Genomic DNA, 20,637 nt, shown 5'->3' with positions numbered 1-20,637 from the left:
CACTTTAATATCGTTTGCTGATATTTTTCGAACCGATCCGAGTTCTGTAATTTGTATTATCGTACGATCGACGGTTAAAAACTCGCGAGTTACTGCATCGTATACGGAGATGTTCGATCTTAAAGGAGAAGCTTAGGAAGTGAAAGGAACTCACTACAAACACGTGCGCAGGCTCGCGTTCGTCGATTAACTAGTTGAATGTTGGCCAGAGTTCTGTTTATAAGGGAACCTGTTTTATGCAAGTGGATCCCCTCACGGTTGTTTAGAATGTGCAGAAATAATATTTTTACGCATGCGGGCTATCTGTGCATCAGTCGTACAATATTCGTGCTGTATTCGATTATATCAGAATGTCAAAGGGGAACGATGTCAACCTTATTTTTCATTCGTTTTTGTTAATCGGTCTTGATAACGACGTACTTTTCAAGAATGGTTACGTAACAAAGTATGTAATGCGCGTGATTTTTCTGGACCTGCGGCTATTCCGAACGTTCGAACTTCGAAAGCGGTCGGCATTTAAAAATGGGTTGTCCTTGAGGGTTGCGCGTTAAAAAAGAAGAGAAAGAAGAAAGAAGAAATCTTGAATGTTTAATCGGTCCACAAATTGAAAGATCTTATATGCGAGGAGTAATAACGATCGGGACAGTCTTCTTTTCTCGTCGATTGAACTCCTTTCAGATCGTCGCGTTCGTAACGTCTAAATCTCAAAGAATAAGCAGTTTCGATGCCGTGGAGCATCGAGCATCAAATCTTGTAATGCACGGTAAGTCGCCGGGATTTTCCTTCTCGCAACGTTTTCCGCCAATCGAACGTGTGGATCAGTGGATTTTGTTGAAGGAACGTCAGCATTTTCGTCTGCGTCTCGATAAAATTGCGCAGAATCTCTTCGTCCGGATCGACATAAGACGTGGCCTTCGAATTAATTCGAGAGTTTAGTCGAGTAAAATGATTTCCGCGCGTACGAGGAAACAACGGTCGTTGTCGAAACAAGAGACGAATATATTATAATAAACGCTCTGCGGTCAATTAGCATTGCGATTACGATTGTACGATATCGTGATTCACCTGTAAGATTTCTCCTTGTAGTATCGTGTCCGCCAGCGTTGTGTCTATATGGGTTCTCCTTGAAACGGACTGCGTCACCGGGCCTGTCGAGGCTTGTCTGCTTTCCACTTGGCGCTCCGGAAAGAACACGCTAATCGTGTGCTCGAAAATCACCCCTTGCGTGTCCAGTGTCTCCTGGAGCTTCTCTTTCTTCCTCCGTGACTCCTCTCGCATCTTCAGAATGGGCTCTCGTTGTCTTTCCAGATCGTCTTTCCTCAAACCCTTCTTCTCTAGAAGTACTTGTTGCATGTGCTTCAGTTCCATCGCTTTCCACCGTTCGCGTGCCTCTTCGATCATTTCCCATGGTTTCTGTGCACGATGTCATCCCGTCGCGCGATAACGAGAAGTTTATTCGCCGAAGCCGAGTGATCTATACATGTGCATTTGGGCAGTTACATACCGACGTCTTCGCTATTTCCACCGCAGTCAGCTCCGCCTCCGTTAATTGATCTTTAACCTTCTCCATCTGTTCCAGTTGCTTCTTTTCCGTGATATGCTCTATTAGCTTTCGCTTCTCTTCGATGAGCTGACGGTGCGTGTTTCGCCAGTTATTCTGCCAATTGGTACGATTCTCTATCTGCGACGTAAAAACGAACGACAATCATCCGTCGAGCGAAGAGGCAAACAACTTCTATTACCCTGATCAGCTGCCGCTTGATAAAATTGCTCATCCACTGCTCGTTAGTCCTGTCGTGTTTAAGAAACGTGACCGGAGGCAGGAACATTCTCAAGGTGCCGTTGAAATCGCAGAATCCTACGCACTGCGGGTTCAAGTGCAACAGATGGGTATAAATCCCTGTGATTATGCGACCGGATAGACTCTGCGTGATAACAGGCTCCTCGCTTTTCACTATAAAGTCCCAAATCTCGATGCTTCCATCCATTCTTGCCAGGATCAAAACCGTGGGACGGAAACTGCCCCATGAACCGGCTGTGTATCTACATTCGAAAGTATATATTAATATATATACATATATATTTTATGCTTTACGTTTTATATCATGTATACCCGACAGTTGATTTTTTCCACATCAATGGCGTATCGAAGGTATCCTTCCAAATGGCAAATATCTTTCCGCCTATCGTCGCTATAACATCGTTCAACGTTCCAGGTCTGATGGCGTGAGTTATCGGGCCATCGTGTACCTTCTTGCACCAGGACCATTCGCAAGTTTCAGTGTTAACGGTCACACCGGTGGAGAACTCGTATCCTTTCCAGCTGACGCAACCGAAATCACCTGATATTTAAGGTTCGATTCGAGTTACGCTCGTAGCCTTGACTGTCGTTGGCCGAATTTCGTTGGGTCAATCGAATCGATTGAATTCAGTTGATCGATCTACGTACCTTCGACGGTGCCAACGAATATGCTCGGCAGCGTTTCGTAATCCGGTTTCTCGACTATGTTTTTAAAGAACCTTCTAATGGTAATGTCCCTCGTGGGTGGGGCGAGATCGACTCGCTTCTTCTCGAATTGCGGCACGAAGATGCTGAGAGTGGAAATTGCCACCCTACGACTGACATTCGGATGATGGACCAGCAGTAAATAGTGCGGTCGGAAGATACGATCGAGATGTCTGTACGGCGATGCGGATCGCAACGTCTCGGGCCGCTTGATCGTTCCCTTTCTCTTCGTGATCCGTTGCGTTTCTTTCTCGAATTTCTGTCGCCTTGCGAGAAATAATGTCCGGTTAGACGAGTAAACGAATAAAGTGCTAATTGGAAAAATTCTGGACTCACTTCAGATCCCAGAACGCGATTGTTCCGTCTTCGCTCGAGGTAACGAACTGAACGCTTAAATCGTCTATCGGAGTATCCTCCGGTAACGATCTTATCGCGCCGTTCTCATCGACGGCATCGTAAGACGAGAGCCATGATATGTGAGTTATGGAGCCTTTTTGACTTTCTTTCAAGGAGGACACCGCGGTAGGTTTAATTGCGTGGGTCGCGGATACTTGTCGCAGCCACGTGGTCAGATTCCTTATAGCGAGCCTGTACTTCACTTGAGCCGGAGTCTGCACGATCACCGTCTCGATCTGCTCGATTTTCCCGGGGATATGCCAAATTACAACCTGCAGGGTCAGCATGAATGACAGATGAATAAGAGCGAAGTACCATTATTCCAGAAATTTACAAATTCCTTATTATTTCTCTTTATTCTCTGTATTTCGTTTACTTATCTGCCCATTCCCGCAGCCACCTACGATCAGATTCGCGTCCAATGGATTCGTGGCGACTGCAGTCACCTCCCTTGGGCATTCTAGAATCAATTTCGGCGTTAAGGTATCATTGAACGACCACACCAGGACGTAATTGTCGTCGTCGGTCTTCAATATCTACGTTGGAAATCGATCGAACAAGTCAAATGTAATTTCCTCCTTGGATTAATAAATATATATATATTCATAGAAGAATACGTGTACTGACATCCTCGTATGATTTAGGGCCAACTAGACGATGACTCTTGGAATACCGCGTGTACGCGGCGAAGAGAACCCCGGTCCACAATGGATGCCACGAAAGATCGTTGATCACCTTCTCTACCACACGGGTACCGTCGTGAAAGCTCAAGTGTTCCTTGTATCTTTCTGGGACAGACCATTGCGTGTCCCTTACGTCCCGCACCAAATTCATGTAATCGTTCGTGTAAATGTCCCACATAGCGTTCAACAGAATCTGCCGGTTATATCGGAAAACAGGAAAAAACAGGTGTACCATTTTGCCTGTTCTCCATTCAAATAGAATTGTCCTATTTCAAAGAGCATTAACGTTCACAGACTTGGTCGCACAGTTCGTTCGTGAAACGACGCAGAAAGTTTCGGAACTGATCCAACTGTTCCTCGGTGAAGGACGAAATGTCCGGAGACTCGTACTCGTATCCGTATTGACTCCAGCAGTTCGCGGCCGTCGAGACGATCGTCTGAGCATCGACGTCCCGGACGTTCGGTGTTACCTGGGACGCATTGTACATCAATTTCCGTGAAATATTTTCAAAGGTCTGCCGATAGGGAAGGAGTTCGATGTATCCGTCTTTCCGATCGTCCGCTGCTCTGTCCACCAGATCCAATTGTACGTTGAGCATGTCACCGGCAGATACGTACTAATCAAGAAATACAGATTCATTCGTTCCGTTCCGTTCTGCTTCGGAAATAGGCAAATTCTTATACACCTCGATCTCTAACAGCGGTCTCGTCTTGGTGACGATAGTGGTCTCGACTTCAACGCTACTCCCGAGTTCCTCCCATTGGCCCAATGGTTTGTACACCGTGTTCCTAACGCGGTTCTCGTGCTCCTCCCTCTCCTTTCTGATGTACTCCGTGACAGCGTCTTGCCCCTCGGGAGTCAAACAGATGTAAAATTGACCCTCTTCGGTCAGCGACGGCACGTAACCGATAAGTATCTTCTCGTCCGGAAACTCGCGAATTTCCTCTTTCACCGGCAGGAAATCACTGCTCTCTTCGTGAAGATCTATGTTGTCTTCGATAATCTCCTTTCTGACGTACACCCAGGGGTACTCTGTGCTAACGTTCTCTCCTATCACGCAACCGATCACTTTTTGCGTCAACGCCGATAAATTTATCCTTGCTATTCCTGGCATACCCTGGGGATACATATGCGCCTTGTTACACGCGTGCCCCTTTTAAATGTGCCTCCGGTTTTCTAATCGATATCGGTGAAGATAGTAAAGATCAAGAGATAGGTGAATAGAAAAAATGTCCTTTGAAAATCTACTACGATGATTTAGAGATCCACCATTGATGTCGAGTATCGAAATTCTTTCGGTGGCTCCGGTTCAGTGTCCATCGAATTCAGTTTGAGGATGTCGACGGCCGAAGGACCGGAAGCCCCGTACGAATCGAGTTCGTAGATGGTTCTACGTCTTGGCCTTGGCTCGATGTCGAGCTGCACCGTTCTCTTGGCCTCCTTCTCCCAATCGATCGTCTCTCTGGACAGGGCTGAAAAACCGAATGATCGTACCTCGAAATTTTCATCAGTAGTTCATTGAAAAATAATAACGTCCAACCAACATTTTTCTTCTCCGTCGACGTCCCATTCCTTGTCGAGTTTCGACGCACCCTCATCTTCCTCTTCGTCGAATAAGTTGTAGGGGTAAGTGGAACTTTCAAACCGATCGTCCTCGTTCTTCCCTTCTATTCCGACAGGAAATTTCTTCTGTTCTTTCGCATCGTCGACCATCTCTTCGTCATTGTTCGATTCGTTGCTCATTATGCGTTTATTAACCTATTACGAGGAAACAATGAGGCGAATGGTAATTCTTCGAGTGTGGTAAATACTCACATGTTCGTTTGCGCGGCATTCGCTTGTCGCTTTAACTTCATAACGGACACGTCACTTTCGGATCTATAGTAATCTGTGAAATGAAAATCAATTCGATCGACTGGAATAACCGAAAAGATTTCGAATATCTAACCCGACTTTACCCACTTCGGTTAATTTGTTCGACTTTATCGACTGACGGCATGCAGTTTAGTACCAAAAGAAGCCTAACGGATCGATCGATAAGATGAATAACTTTGTTCACTTTCCTTTTGAAATTTTCAGCTTTATTTGCTTACAATGTTTTCGCGATAATTTATTAGTAACGTTGTATGTATTAACGATGAAAAGTATTTATCGATGATTAACAGTTGCATACATACTTCGAGTGGACAATGGTGTGCTCGGCATGATATTAAATTGAACTTTATTCGCATATGGTGCATCTTAATTCACAATTCTGTAGTTGAAGAATATTTTAATGGAAAGATATTTTAGCTATGCGAGTTTAAAATATTATTGTCAATGCAAATATACAGACCTAATTATATTCGTAAATGAACGAGAGTGAATGCAACCGTCACGTGTGTGATACGTCCCTCTGGTAGTGTGTGTGTGCGTGTGTGTGTATGGATAGTATAGTAATATAACTGGTGAGAATTTAGTAACAGTTTGACGACGCGTCTCGTTCAGGAGTACATTGCTCGTGCGTTGCTCTCTAAAAGGGCAATGATACTATGAGTACTATAAGGTTTTTTGTGTTTGTGTTCGCGATTGCAAGTAATTCATTCATATTTGCATGTAAGTACTATGGTTTTGTCAATGATACCGAAAATCGAATTTTTCAACGAAAGTTGTTCTACATTTTTCAAGATGATTCAATACAGCCAAGCCCACTTTACAACATGGCGTAGTCGGGTAACATGTAACACATCGACCGATAAGTGAATAAAATCAAACTTCCGATGCTGCTAATTAACGTGTGCATTAAGGAGAAATTAATTCTTTAATTATTTCTATCGTTTGTACAACAATAGCACACATTCGGTGTGTTGTACAACTCTGGAATCCTCGTAGCGTTTGCGTGTTTGTCATGTAAAATTTGCTTTTTAATTTGTACAAATTAATAATAGGGAGACACGTATGAAAACACTAATTTTCAGATACTAAAAGTATTTGCCAATATCCGAGAATTAATAAACATTTATCGTACGAGTAATCTTTGCAGTATTAAATCCTACATTATATGAACAGTGTTTGTAATTTTAATATTTATTTTCATTAGATGATGAATGCAACGAGCCACTTTTGGACAAAGCTCATTTGAGAGCTACGTCGCAATTGCCTGGAAGAGGTCCATACAATGCAAGACTAAATGGTAATTTTCCTTCGAATTTTTCATAAATGGAATTGCACATTTTCCTACAAATGTATTTAATAAGATTTCTTATGTTATTTATTTTCATAAATTATAGAAACATTCCACTATCGGTAGTTTGTTGCTTGCCATCTATATATTATTATAGTTTGAAGAAACAATGATCTATATCTATCGTTCAGATTGCTTTCCTACATCTATATTTGAAATTAAGTTTAATAACCACACAGGTAGTGTATTACTTGGTATTTCTAAATTGAGAAATGAATGATATTTAGAAAAGCAGAGTGTGTCAAATAGGTAATGATCTTATAAACACCCACATGCCTGCCTCAATTAAAAGAACTTTAGATCTGAATTAGCTGAATTAAACCGACTGACTCATTGTACAGTTATTCTGTACATCTATATTTTTATTCTGACAATGATTTTAATATCTTTTGTTTCTTTTTTAACTACACTTATACTTCTTTTTTTTTAAATTCTCAGTAACATTATCTTGTCTATTTGCTTCAGGTGGATGCTAAAGATTAGCCTGGTTTTTTAAAGACAAGAACTTTTAAAGAAAGCAGTGTTTTATCGACGGGAAGAGATAATTTTAGGAATATTAAAGTAACATATTAATATATTAAGTTATTTCGTAAAATTAACTTGTCAAAAATGGTTCAAAGTATTCGATGGGCATTTAAATGGAAGGAATGGAATCCAAATGAAAAGGAATTTTCACGTGCAATTTCGTGTGTACAGTTAGAAGAAAAAGAAAGATTAGGAAAATTCGTGTTTCGTAAGGATGTTAGGGCTTCGCTTGCAGGTAGATTATTGATGAGAAAATTTGTTAACGAATATGGAAGTATTCCTTATAACAAAATAGTATTTACAAGGGATCAAAATAATAAACCTATTTTGAAAAATGATACTTTGGGTTTAAGTTTTAATGTATCTCATCAAGGTGATTATACAGTATTGGCAGGTGAAACAAGAAATATGCAATTAGGTGTAGATATAATGAAACTTGAATACACCGGTGGCAAACAATTGGCTGAATTCTTTCGTATAATGAATAGAAATTTTACATGTTCCGAATGGGATGAAATAAAAGGCTTCTCCACAAATCAATCAGAGCAGATTGAAATGTTTTGTAGACATTGGGCTTTAAAAGAAAGTTATGTAAAGGCCACAGGTACAGGTATTACCATTGACCTCAGAACAATTGATTTTAAGACAAATTCGAAACTTAAACTTAATTCTATTACAACTGATACAATCTTGAATAAAAATGGTATAAAACAGGAATGGTTATTCGAGGAAACATTGTTAGATGCACAGCATTGCGTTGCTGTAGCATTACAAGAAAATGGGAAAGCACCCCAATCGCAAAATACCGTCTTTGAAATAATAAATAACGATAAATTATTTGTAAATAGCATTCCATTGCTTCCTGTGGATACAGAATATACAGAAAAATACTTTAAGAAAGAAGAACACCCATAACTTTATAAAATTCGATATACGAATTATCTTATATCATTATATTTTTCCATGGGTTATCAATTTCTCTTCAGTTGTAACAAAGATGTACAGATACAACTATATAAATTTAGTCAGTGGGTATAATAAATTAATAAGAAACACTCGTACAAATTTATTTCACCTCTTAATATAATACTTCATACAATTTGAATTAATTGTTTATATTAAAAAATTCATTTACATCAATATTAAAATTTATATTTAAAAAAGAAACAGAGATTACAAATTTTATACAATACACGTACCTGATAGCGTTGTACTTTCTCATTCTTGCTTGGGAAAAGGATCACTTTAAAAATAACGTGTAATCTTACAGCTTTTCTTTTCTTACTTCTTCTTTAAGAATTATTGCTTTAATCTGTTGCAATAAAATTCTGACAGTGTATCCAAAGGACCTATTAATTCAATTAGTCGTTGAATGTGACTATATTTAATGCGAGTACTACAAATTCTATGTAGAAACTTGATTTTGAAATGGAATATAAATTTCTTATAAATTATGTTACTGTGAACTAATTTCATATTGTTTATATGATATTTATATATGATATGTATATATAAATATAGCAATATACATATATATTGTTGTAGTACTTAATCCTCTGATAGATGTTGTTAAATATGATTGCTTTCTTAAGTTCATTTTGAGTTGCATGCATGCGTATATGTTGTGGCGTAGGCGGAAACGCATGGACGGCTAGCAGCTCAGACTTTGGTCAGTACCTTGTTATCGACCTGGGTCAAGTAATGAACATCACAGCTGTGGCGACCCAGGGACGACCAGTTCAATATGAGTATGTTATGGAGTATGGTATCAGTTATGGTACGAATGGCCTGGACTACGTTGATTACAAAGAAGAAGATGGTAACATTAAGGTAAACTGATCTTCTACATCTTTTGAATCAGTGTCTGTGCTAATGTAGCCATAATCCATGGAGGGGATTTTAATTGGAAAGGTACATGTTACTTAATATTCTCACTTAGGTACTAATAAATACTTACTGCACTGTACTTCTTTAACAGTAGTAATTCAAGTTTAACGCTTACTATGTAGAGTTAAGCATCTTGGTCTGAGAAAAAGAATGAATTACTTTTCCTAGAACCATACACTGTCTGCTGGATTCTTAGGTAGGTACCGGTTGCATGTTCTGTACAAAGTTACATGTTTAGAATGGTATTTTATTCATAGGAATGGCTATATAGCATTCAGATTTATAATATGGTGCACATATTACAATTATATTCAATCGATTTGTTTATACTGTAACATAGTTACAATGACAGATACAACTGCCATTGTACGTGTACTGCAAATCTTTGAAGTTCATTCGCTAAAATACGATACAGTCGCTACAATCATTGAACTACTAGCAACACTTTCTTCTTTCTACTTTTATCCGCTTTGCTTCTACTCTTTTCTTTTACACATGGACATGGGGCTGGGCTTTGCAGGAGGTTCTACGTGGTCACCAGAGCTTAGCAGTTATGATCAACATCTTACTGTGGAACTGGGGGACAGATATGAGATACGCAGCATTGCCACACGAGGTCGTGCTCATACTAATGAGTATGTGACAGAGTACATTGTCCAATACTCTGATGATGGGCAAGCCTGGGCCAGTTATGAAAGTCAGGATGGTGTAGATGAGGTACTAATAGAGATACTGATTATAAGAAAACGTAGAACTTCTCTAAGAAATCTTTTTGAAATATAATACATGTACAATAATATTGTAGTTGCGTAATGTGTTTTCTACGATGTACATATATAGAATGGGACTGTGACCTTATCTGACTTTCCAACATTTCTATTCTTTTAAACGACAGGAACATGTCTTTTGTCAAGCGTGTAATGACTCAAAGAGGTACCTTACATGGTGGAAGCATTCGATTTCTTCAATTGGTGGAGGCATAAAGTGAATTATACTGTTGCCTTCATATTTCCTTACAATTTCTTATCAGATTTGCAGAAAATATTCATGTTGTAATTAATGTTTTCTAAACGAAACAAGAGTAAAAAAGAAAAACTTTATGTATTTCTTTATACTATTTTAATGTTCAGGGAAATACAGTGATAACTTACTTTTTTACATAATGTAATATTTTTAATGAAATATTTATATTTGCATCTATGCTTTGCATCCATGACTGATGATGCCGTACTAACACATCCACAAAAAAGCATGCTGACATATCTACTTATTCGATCATTTTAAATTCACTTTCACTTGTTTCTACTGATAAAGATCTCAAGTACTATTAATATTGCATTTACATCTAATTCATGTAACTAACCATATGTACAAACCTCGGTAATATAAACTTAAGCCTTTATTGGCCCATACTTTGAGAAAGTTTTTATTTATGTTTTGTGAATTATTATACAATACTTTCACTTGCTTAGAAAAGGACATCTGTTTAATTTGTTTTTCTCGCTAGATGTTCAAGGGAAATGTGGATGGGGACACAATAAAACTTAATAAATTTGAGGTACCGATTATAGCGCAATGGATTAGAATAAATCCAACCCGATGGAGGGACAGAATATCACTGAGATTGGAATTGTACGGATGTAACTATGGTAAGAGTTGAATGGTTATCGATATGTAAAACGATAAATTATAATATCATTAATTTCATTTTTGGTGTTACAGTGTCCGATGTCCTTTCCTTCAACGGTTCGTCCTTATTGCGATATGATTTATTAAGGGAACCAATAGAAACTGACAGACATTTTATACGTTTCCGATTCAAAACGAATAATGCCGACGGTGTTTTAATGTACTCCCGTGGGACACAAGGAGATTATATAGCTTTACAATTAAAAGACAATAGAATGATATTAAATATTGATCTTGGATCTGGTATTATGACAAGTTTATCTGTTGGCAGTCTATTGGATGACAATATGTGGCATGATGTTTTGATATCGCGTAATAGAAAAAATATATCATTCTCTGTAGATAGAGTATTAATTAAGGGAAGGGTGAAAGGAGAGTTTTATAGGCTAGATTTAAATAGGGCGGTAAGTATTTTTCAAGATATCTGATAATATTTCTGACTTGATTGAATTTGAGAATGTTCATTATAGTGAAACAAAAATTTTCTAGCTTTACATTGGTGGCGTTCCGAACAAGCAAGAAGGATTAGTGGTCAATCAGAATTTTACAGGGTGTATAGAAAACTTTTACCTGAATGCCACAAGTATTATTCATGACTTGAGGGAAACAGAAATCACTGGAGAAAATTTAAGATATTACAGAGTAAATACACTGTATAGCTGTCCAGAACCGCCCATAATTCCTGTTACATTTTTAACTCAGGGATCATACGCTAGACTCAAAGGATACGAGGGGATATCTTCCTTGAATGTTTCTATAACATTTCGAACATACGAAGACAAGGGAATAATTTTGTATCATCAGTTTACATCGCCAGGTTTTGTAAAGGTTCGCAAATATGAATTCTTTTCGTGCAAACACGCGAAACATTTATTCCTAAAGCGTATTAATGTTTCTGCCTGTTCTCTATAGCTGTACTTGGAAGATGGGAAATTGAAGGTTGATATACAAACGAAAGAAAGTCCGCAAGTAGTTTTAGATAATTTCCGTGAAACGTTCAACGATGGTAAATGGCATCAAGTGATCTTGACAATATCCAAGAATAGTCTGATTTTAAATGTCGATGGGACCCCGATGAGAACCAAACGTATATTAGAGATGATAACAGGACCGGTGTACTTGATAGGCGGTGTAACTGGAATAGAAAGTAACCGCGGTTTTGTTGGTTGCATGAGAATGATAAGCATCGATGGGAATTATAAGCTGCCAACCGATTGGAAGGAGGAGGAATACTGTTGCAAAAACGAAGTTGTTTTCGATGCGTGTCAAATGATGGATCGTTGTAATCCAAATCCGTGTAAACATTCTGGTGTTTGTCGTCAAAATTCTGATGAATTCTTCTGTGATTGTGCCAATACAGGTTATACGGGAGCGGTGTGTCATACCTGTAAGTTAATATTAATCGTCTATCGAAGCGGTACATTCGGTTTTTAATATTGTTTGCTTCTACTTGATATTTCCGTATTTTCGCAGCATTAAATCCGCTATCTTGCGAAGCGTACAAAAACATCAATTCGGTGAATCAACGAGCAGACATTAAAATAGACGTAGATGGAAGCGGTCCTCTGAAACCGTTCCCTGTGGTCTGTGAATTCTACACGGATGGACGCGTGAGAACTATCGTAAGGCACAACAGTGAACGAATGACGCCTGTGGATGGATACCAAGAACCAGGCAGTTTCGTGCAAGACATTATTTACGACGCAGATATGGATCAAATCGGAGCACTCCTGAATCGGTCCACGAGTTGTAGACAAAGAATCAGTTACGAATGTATACGTTCGAAGTTGTTCAATTCACCAGGTGATTACTTCAAACGTGGTAAAGATCGATCATTTCCAATGAAACTGTACGATAAATATTTGTATTATTTCAGTGTCGCAAGGGGATTATTTCCGACCAAACTCATGGTGGGTCAGCAGAAACAACCAAAAGATGGACTATTGGGGTGGAGCTCTACCAGGATCGCGGAAATGCGAATGCGGTATCCTTGGGAATTGCGCGGACCCGACGAAATGGTGTAACTGCGACTCCGATTTAGACGGCCCTCTCGAAGATAGCGGTGACATTACCGAGAAAGAGTACCTTCCTGTTAAACAGTTACGATTCGGTGACACCGGAACACCCGTGGATGAAAAAGAAGGACGTTACACGCTTGGTCCGCTTATCTGCGAAGGTGACGGTAAGTGTAGAAGTTTTTCTCAATTTTCCATGCATGTGAACAAGGAAATTTAATTTCTTTTGAATTCTTTATAAGGTTCTGAATTACCTTGGTTGACCACCAAGGTAAGATCAGGTAAGATACACAACTTTCATAATGTAGCCATGGATATTTATACGCGAAGAATGTATATCAGATTTTGGTACACACATTAGTTGTTGTAATATAATAGTAATTAGCAGAATATTTTATTCCAGTATATTGAAATATTTCAGATTTACACCCAAAAATTCGTAGTTACTCTTCTATATTTTCCTTGTACACTTGTTCCTTGTGGTTGAATATATTGTATCCTGACAGAATATTATCCTAGCTGGTAACACTTTTCGCTCCGATGTAACGTAATCGTTTTGTTTCCTTGTAGATTTGTTCAAGAACGTAGTAACGTTCCGTGTCGTCGACGCTACGATCAATCTGCCAACGTTCGATATCGGTCACAGCGGTGATATCTTTTTCGAGTTCAAAACAACGATCGACGATGCAGTTATAATTCACAGCAAGGGGCCTACGGATTACATAAAAATCTCCATAAACAGTGGAAATCAGATTCAATTCCAGTATTTGGCAGGTAGCGGTCCGCTTACCGTCAGCGTCCAGACCTCTTACAGATTAGCCGATAATCGGTGGCATTCCGTGTCGGTGGAAAGGAATCGGAAAGAAGCCAGAATCGTAGTTGACGGAGCATTAAAGAATGAAGTGAGAGAACCTCCGGGACCGGTACGGGCACTTCATCTGACGTCGGATCTCGTAGTCGGGGCTACAACGGATTACAGGGACGGCTACGTGGGGTGTATCAGAGCGCTTCTGTTGAACGGTCAGCTGCAAGATCTCAGAAGTTTCGCTCGACAAGGCCTGTACGGTGTTTCCGAAGGTTGCATGGGTAAATGTGAAAGTAATCCGTGCCTGAACAATGGTACGTGCCATGAAAGATACGATGGATACTCCTGTGATTGTCGTTGGACCGCATTCAAGGGTCCTATTTGCGCAGACGGTATGTTATTCACTCTCCTTACGATCCAATAATTTGTATAATTTTGTACTCATTCGAGATGAATTAATTTCATGACAGAAATCGGCGTGAACATGCGGCCCAGTTCAATGATAAAGTACGACTTTATGGGCAGCTGGCGCTCGACGATTTCCGAGAAGATCAGGGTTGGTTTCACCACGACGAATCCCAGAGGTTTCTTACTCGGTCTGTTCTCAAACATCTCGGGAGAGTACATGACGATCATGGTTTCGAACAGCGGACACTTGCGCGTGGTTTTCGATTTCGGGTTTGAACGACAAGAGGTTATATTCCCCAACAAGTATTTCGGCCTAGGACAGTACCACGACGTCAGAGTGGGTAGAAAGAATTCAGGATCTACTCTTGTCCTGCAAGTGGACAACTACGAACCGAAAGAATTTCATTTCAATATCAAAACGTCCGCGGATGCTCAATTTAATAATATTCAATACATGTACATTGGAAGGAACGAGAGCATGACAGAGGGATTCGCGGGATGCATATCCAGGGTTGAATTCGATGACATATACCCCCTGAAGTTACTGTTCCAAGAGGATGGACCCGCGAACATCCGTACTTTCGGCACACCTCTTACAGAGGACTTCTGCGGCGTCGAGCCGATCACGCATCCGCCGGACATCGTCGAAACGCGGCCACCTCCGCAGGTGGACGAAGAAAAAGTTCGAGCTGCGTACAACGAAACTGACACGGCTATTTTGGGCAGCGTGTTAGCTATTATTATCATAGCCTTAGTAATAATGGCAGTACTTATAGGGAGATACATGTCGAGACATAAAGGTGAATATTTGACGCAAGAGGATAAAGGTGCTGAAATAGCATTAGACCCAGACTCAGCTGTCGTCCATTCGACCACAGGCCATCAAGTTCAAAAGAAAAAGGAATGGTTCATTTAAATCTAAAAATATAAAATTCTACTATTACCGTATGGATTTTAGGATATATTGAGATAGGTAAAGATATGCTTACAATAAGTGCACTTTGAAGTGTCATATGGAGAATTTCGCAGACTAATACGGAGCCATGTACGTTTCCACTGTTCCATCTGAATAATATGTGAGTATAAGAGAGAAAATGCCCCGTAGAGGAAATCTACACAGAGACTGGGAAGCGTAACCGATACACGTCGAATATAAGGGAAATTACATTCAAATGTCTTATAAAGAAAGAAAGCAAATTGGTACAAAGCTAATAAAGTTTGTTCGAAAGATGAACCATTGAATATTTGAAACGCTAATTTGTATTTACTTGATATTTGGCTGATTATTACATTTGAAATTTAATATTAAGAAATAGGTATATGAAAATATTACATAGTAGAACGAAAAGATATAATTTCTTTTGATATTTTATTTTTTTACGATAGAAACTTCTCATTACACGATTGTATTATTTTTGGTAACTAAGTTTACTTCATTACTCGTAGGTTAAAGTAACGCATCGCTAGTAGTAAATAACGGAACGCTAAGTAGTACGATTCATTTGTAATTTCAAATTATTGTTACCTTAGACTGTGAGGTGCGTAAGTATTTATTATTGTATGTACTTTTGTAATTTCCATTGAACATCGGGGCCGATGTATGTTAGATATTCATGAACTTTACGTTTATCCCCGTACGAAGAGAGATTAGTTATTTCTTTTTTACCTTAGCGTGTCAAGTACCTTTATTATAATTACTATTCATTGTCAAATTATTAGTAACTAATCAATCTGATAACATATTTTCGTGAAATACGAGTGTCTATTTTTCATGTTCAAACTTTCAATAGATTTTTTCAGCGAAATAAAAATTTGTACATATAGAAGTCAATAATATTATCAATAGTTTTTCGTTACATGTAAAATATTTAGCTTTTCTTTTTACGAAAAATGTTTTCAGTATTATTTGTAATGCTTACCGTCCAAAGTGCATTTTAATTATTTTTCTTTTTTTATATTTATTTGTTTGTTTTATTATACACGTTACAGATATTTTATTTTCTTTGATTTGTAATGATCCGAGTTCGCTACTGTAATTTAACTTTAATCTAACATGACCAATTGTTTATTGTGCGTGTAACAATAAGAATGTATGTATATATTATATACACACACGTATATGCATATATATCATTTTTATACGAAGAAGTTTTATTGTAATAAGCTAGTGTATACTTTATATACTGTACTCGGCAGAACGCATGTGCTGCTCAATAAAGAAAAAAATCGATACGATTATATCATAATAATAACAACTTAAATTACTATAAATGCATCGAAAGATACATTAATCTTATATTTTATTATAAATTAGAAAAATGCTAAAAACGACAGAAAAGCATGGTTTACAAAAACATAAAAGTAACATATATTTCGACTTAAAATGTAAAAACTTTTAGATCTAATCGCGAGATATTGTTTAAAATGTACTAACCGATACAATGAAAAATGCGTATGTATATAGAATAACAATTTTTTTACTGAAACTATAAAGTGTATGTATATTTGAAAATATTATAAAGAACATACAGTAATTACAAGACAAACACGTAATTCGTATTCAATGAATAAAATTCAACATATAAATAACGGTGTCCCGTTACAAACAGAAACAAAATAATCATCATTGAAATACAATTGTTGCACATGTATTCGTCGAACCATTCGTCACTACTTTTTATTTCTATAAAAGTAGAACTCGCTACATGTCTAATAAAAATTCGAGACATTTGAATATTTAAATAGACCGGTATAAAACTGTGCCGTGGAAGTTCTCATTGTTACCTGATCTGCTTTGCTTCTATCTTTCAGTATACTTGTACACAGTATACTTATACAGTAAAAATTCGTAGTATATCGTAGTTTTGATACCGTACACCAATATGTTTCCTACGCTTTTTTCTAACAAACTTTAATTAATCTGATATATATGTACGTAGGAATAGTATTTTGTCATTAAAAATATTTTTCCTGCCAACTTAGATTAAGAGACTTAATCATTAGTACTGGATGTAGTACTACCACTCCTACTAGCATCGCTGATTAGATGTTGTTGTATTGTTGTTGGATCGATCATATATTCATTGTCTATTAAAAGCGTAAAATACTACTTAAATTCTAACAATTATAATGCAGTACACTCCGACTATATTGACTCATTACCTGACTCGGTATCGCTAATTTGATTTGGTGAAAGTCTGCAACCTCTGGCTAAGTAGTGCTTTAATTTACCGATGCTTGCTAAAATTAATCCTAAGAATGGAGGTGAAGGCTTTAAAGGCCTAGACAAGTATTCTGGATGAAACTGTGTGGCCACGTAATAAGTGTGCCCTTCCAACTCTGCTATTTCCATACGTTCATTGTTTACATCGTGTCCTGATAATAAGATATTAGTATATTATTTCAAAATAAACTTCCAAACGAGTCCATAAATACTTGGGAATTAATGTTACATTATTTACCTACGAAATGTAGTCCAGCTTCTTCCAGGCTCTTGATACACGCTGGATTAATTTCATACCTATGCCTGTGCCTCTCCTCTATATAATCTTTATTCCCATACAGTTGCTCTAAATTAATGATAGTAATGATTAATAACAACAACAATAATAGAATTGTTTATCAACAAAACGTAGAAATACGACATATTTTGTAAACATTCTCGTACTAACTTATGATAGAATTACGTTCCGTGAATTGAGTAATTCTTTTTCCAACTCTCATGGTTCCTCCCATTTGACCTGGATTATATTCTGGCATATCAATAACAACAGGTTGAGGTGTATCTGGATCAATTTCCGTACTATTCGCAGTCGGTAAATTCAAAACATTTCTAGCAAATTCAATAACAGCCACTTGTAAGCCCAGGCAAATACCAAGGAATGGCTTATCATTTACTCTACACCATTTACATGCCTCCATCTTTCCTAACATTCCTCTTTTACCGAAGCCTCCTGGCACTATGATACCACTGAATATAATACAAAATAATTTAAGAAATCTTGAAGCAGTTATTTGCGTATATTTAAATATGTAATGTAACGATATGGAAACTCACTTGCTTTTGCAAAGTTGTTGCCAAGCTTCATAATAGAGTACAGGGTCAGCTAACTTTTTCTTTTGTTCTAAATTATCAGCTTCTATATACTAACATACAATAACAGTATGTTGTAATGTAGATTCATTGTTACTATTATAATTAATATTACTTAAAAATAATGAATAGTAATATTAATACTTTACTGTTAAGTTGAGTTTATAGCCAACTTGAATGCACGCGTGTTGCAACGCTTTCGTAACAGAAGTATAAGAGTCTTCTAATTTGGTGTACTTCCCCACCAATGCAATATTTACTTCCTTTCGCAAATGATCGACTCGATCAGCCAATTCCCTCCATGTACGCATGAAACAGCGCGGACGTGGTACACCAATATTTAACTGTAGTCTGTCATTCAAAAATTCAATAACACCTTGAGATTCCAGCAACAATGGTACACGGTATATAGATGATAAATCGTGTATAGTTATAACCTGAGAAAGATGAATATTACATTGGTATTTTTAATCGACATTCGAATTAATGTAAAAATACATGAATGACGGATGTTTTACTTGTTCTGGAGCAACGTGACAGAAATTTGAAATTTTCTCTTTCACCGAATCACCTATAGGTTTCTCGGATCTACAAACTATAAGATCAGGAGACAGACCCAATCCACGTAATTCTCTTACACTGGACTGCGTTGGTTTTGTTTTTGGTTCTCCTGTAGTCCGTGGCTGGAAATAGTATACTTTTGAAATTTTCTATTTTCTTTTTAACTTCGAGGTACAGCGAGGAACAAAACTATAATAAAAGTAAAACGGAACAATAACTATTGTTCCTATGTATTTATTGTGCTTTATAATTGGCGTATACCTTCGCTCGATATTTAAAAATGTGTTGCTAGTTATAGGAAATAAACCCGTTTTTGCTTCCACATTCGTTGTACGCAAATATGTTTGTCCCTCGCTATACGTAATTTTGAGATCTAAGAATAAATCAACTCAGTAGTTGGCTCAAGTTCAAAGTCAAGATCTATAACAATGAAGGAGAATTATTTAAATAAAAATAGCTCCATACTTGTGGCACTAAAGACACATGTGCACAACAAAAATTCTCTTTCTTCACTCTAAATTGGAACTGCCTGAAAGCTTCAACAAAAGGCATTCCTTCAATGTCTCCTATTGTACCTCCTAACTCGACAATACAAACCTATGACAAACAAAATATATATTAATTTATGAACTATTAGAAGGAGTTTACACGTATAGAATTTAGCTTTACAATTAGTAACATAAATATAATATTACATCAGGTATATCACCATCTTGGGATACAGACTGATTTGCTACTCTTTCAACCCATTCTTGGACAGCATTTGTTATATGAGGTATCACTAAATCCAAAATGAAATGATCAGTGTTTTATATACATTTTATAATGAGTATATTATCACCGATTCTATTATTCATACCTTGTACAGTTTTTCCCAGGTAATCACCCTGTCTCTCTTTTGAAATCACATGCTGATAGATCTTTCCAGTAGTTATATTGTTGTCTCTGTGCAAAGTAATGTCCAAGAAACGTTCATAGTTTCCTAAATCTAAATCAACTTCTCCTCCATCGTCCAGGACATACACTTCACCTAAAGAAAGCAAGGAGTATTAGTATCAACGCACCAAGGGAACACACAGTGATGAAGTGAAAACAGAAAAGAACATTTTTCTAATTAACGAACAAACAAAACGTTTAAACGTTAAACGGTAATCCCGACATGAAAATTTCATATAAATGATAAATAATTAATTTCTAATAACAAATTCATCGATTAATTAATTACAAAGAACGTTAATAAGTCGTACATAATACAGAAACTAAATAATTACAATTTTGTTATGTTTAAAATTTTTTACATAGAGGTGGGAAAGAGGGGGAACACGTGATTCCAAAAGAGCGCGTTAGGCAGCAACCTGTAAAATGGCTTCTGACACCGCATGGCTATAGGGAATCTCTAAACTTACGATAAAAATTAGTGAAACGCTTGATTTTGTTAGAATAAAATTCAATGCCATACCATGTTCATATGGAGAAAATGTACCAGCGTCTATATTTATGTAAGGATCAATTTTGATAGACGTCACACGAATGCCGCAATGTTTAAGTAATGTCCCAAACGAACTGGCAATAACACCTTTGCCAACGCCACTAATCACACCACCGGTTACTAATATGTATTTCATATTTCACTTTACAACGTGTGAAATGCTTAACACTATTTTCTTATACAGATGCTGTTCAACAGTTTCTTAATTTTCTTGGCTGTCGATCGAGCCTAATAAGAACGTGCTTAAAGAAAGCTTCCCCGCTAAAAGGGATCGAGACAGCGCCACCCTGGTTGTTTCTCGTTCAAACTAAAATATGATATTACCTACAGGTACTTACCTACCTGTCAATTTACTT

At 37.6% G+C, this 20,637-nt stretch overlaps 4 protein-coding genes across 8 annotated transcripts; 2 read left to right on the top strand and 2 right to left on the bottom strand.

Annotated features, from left to right (window-relative positions):
• Positions 1-42: 42 nt before the first annotated feature.
• Positions 43-5,840, bottom strand: LOC116426830 (dynein axonemal intermediate chain 3). Its single transcript, XM_076366472.1, has 14 exons — positions 5,764-5,840; positions 5,131-5,344; positions 4,856-5,058; positions 4,272-4,703; positions 3,882-4,202; positions 3,530-3,778; positions 3,282-3,438; positions 2,843-3,173; positions 2,450-2,772; positions 2,114-2,342; positions 1,743-2,043; positions 1,505-1,681; positions 1,066-1,413; positions 43-912 (listed from the first exon to the last, which is right to left on the bottom strand). Exons 1-14 carry the CDS (start codon positions 5,824-5,826, stop codon positions 745-747), a joined length of 3,516 nt encoding a protein of 1,171 aa, XP_076222587.1. The 5' UTR covers positions 5,827-5,840; the 3' UTR covers positions 43-744.
• Positions 5,841-6,030: 190 nt separating this feature from the next.
• Positions 6,031-16,992, top strand: Nrx-IV (neurexin-4). Of its 5 annotated transcripts, none has more exons than XM_031976363.2 (12): positions 6,031-6,181; positions 6,666-6,758; positions 9,742-9,938; positions 10,729-10,870; positions 10,944-11,314; positions 11,400-11,738; positions 11,823-12,297; positions 12,384-12,713; positions 12,787-13,092; positions 13,168-13,206; positions 13,496-14,122; positions 14,201-16,992. In XM_031976363.2, exons 1-12 carry the CDS (start codon positions 6,118-6,120, stop codon positions 15,052-15,054), a joined length of 3,837 nt encoding a protein of 1,278 aa, XP_031832223.1. In that variant the 5' UTR covers positions 6,031-6,117; the 3' UTR covers positions 15,055-16,992. The 5 variants fall into 5 exon arrangements, with proteins under 5 accessions (XP_031832223.1, XP_031832222.1, XP_031832227.1 ...); XM_031976362.2 differs by lacking the exon at positions 9,742-9,938 and adding an exon at positions 8,968-9,164; XM_031976367.2 differs by lacking the exon at positions 13,168-13,206.
• Positions 7,275-8,372, top strand: LOC116426825 (L-aminoadipate-semialdehyde dehydrogenase-phosphopantetheinyl transferase). The gene has a single exon (XM_076366444.1). It carries the CDS (start codon positions 7,419-7,421, stop codon positions 8,247-8,249), a length of 831 nt encoding a protein of 276 aa, XP_076222559.1. The 5' UTR covers positions 7,275-7,418; the 3' UTR covers positions 8,250-8,372.
• On the bottom strand, positions 15,489-20,583 carry Ctps (CTP synthase). Its single transcript, XM_031976372.2, has 11 exons — positions 20,252-20,583; positions 19,652-19,822; positions 19,488-19,573; positions 19,258-19,389; positions 18,750-18,914; positions 18,381-18,668; positions 18,196-18,284; positions 17,810-18,108; positions 17,600-17,707; positions 17,301-17,513; positions 15,489-17,225 (listed from the first exon to the last, which is right to left on the bottom strand). The coding sequence occupies exons 1-11, from the start codon at positions 20,415-20,417 to the stop codon at positions 17,131-17,133; spliced, it is 1,812 nt and encodes a 603-aa protein (XP_031832232.1). The 5' UTR covers positions 20,418-20,583; the 3' UTR covers positions 15,489-17,130.
• Between the last annotated feature and the right edge of the window lie 54 nt (positions 20,584-20,637).

This window comes from Nomia melanderi, chromosome 1 (assembly GCF_051020985.1).
Source record: "Nomia melanderi isolate GNS246 chromosome 1, iyNomMela1, whole genome shotgun sequence".
Lineage (NCBI taxonomy): Eukaryota > Metazoa > Arthropoda > Insecta > Hymenoptera > Halictidae > Nomia > Nomia melanderi.
This window is presented reverse-complemented; position numbering and strand designations above follow the sequence as displayed.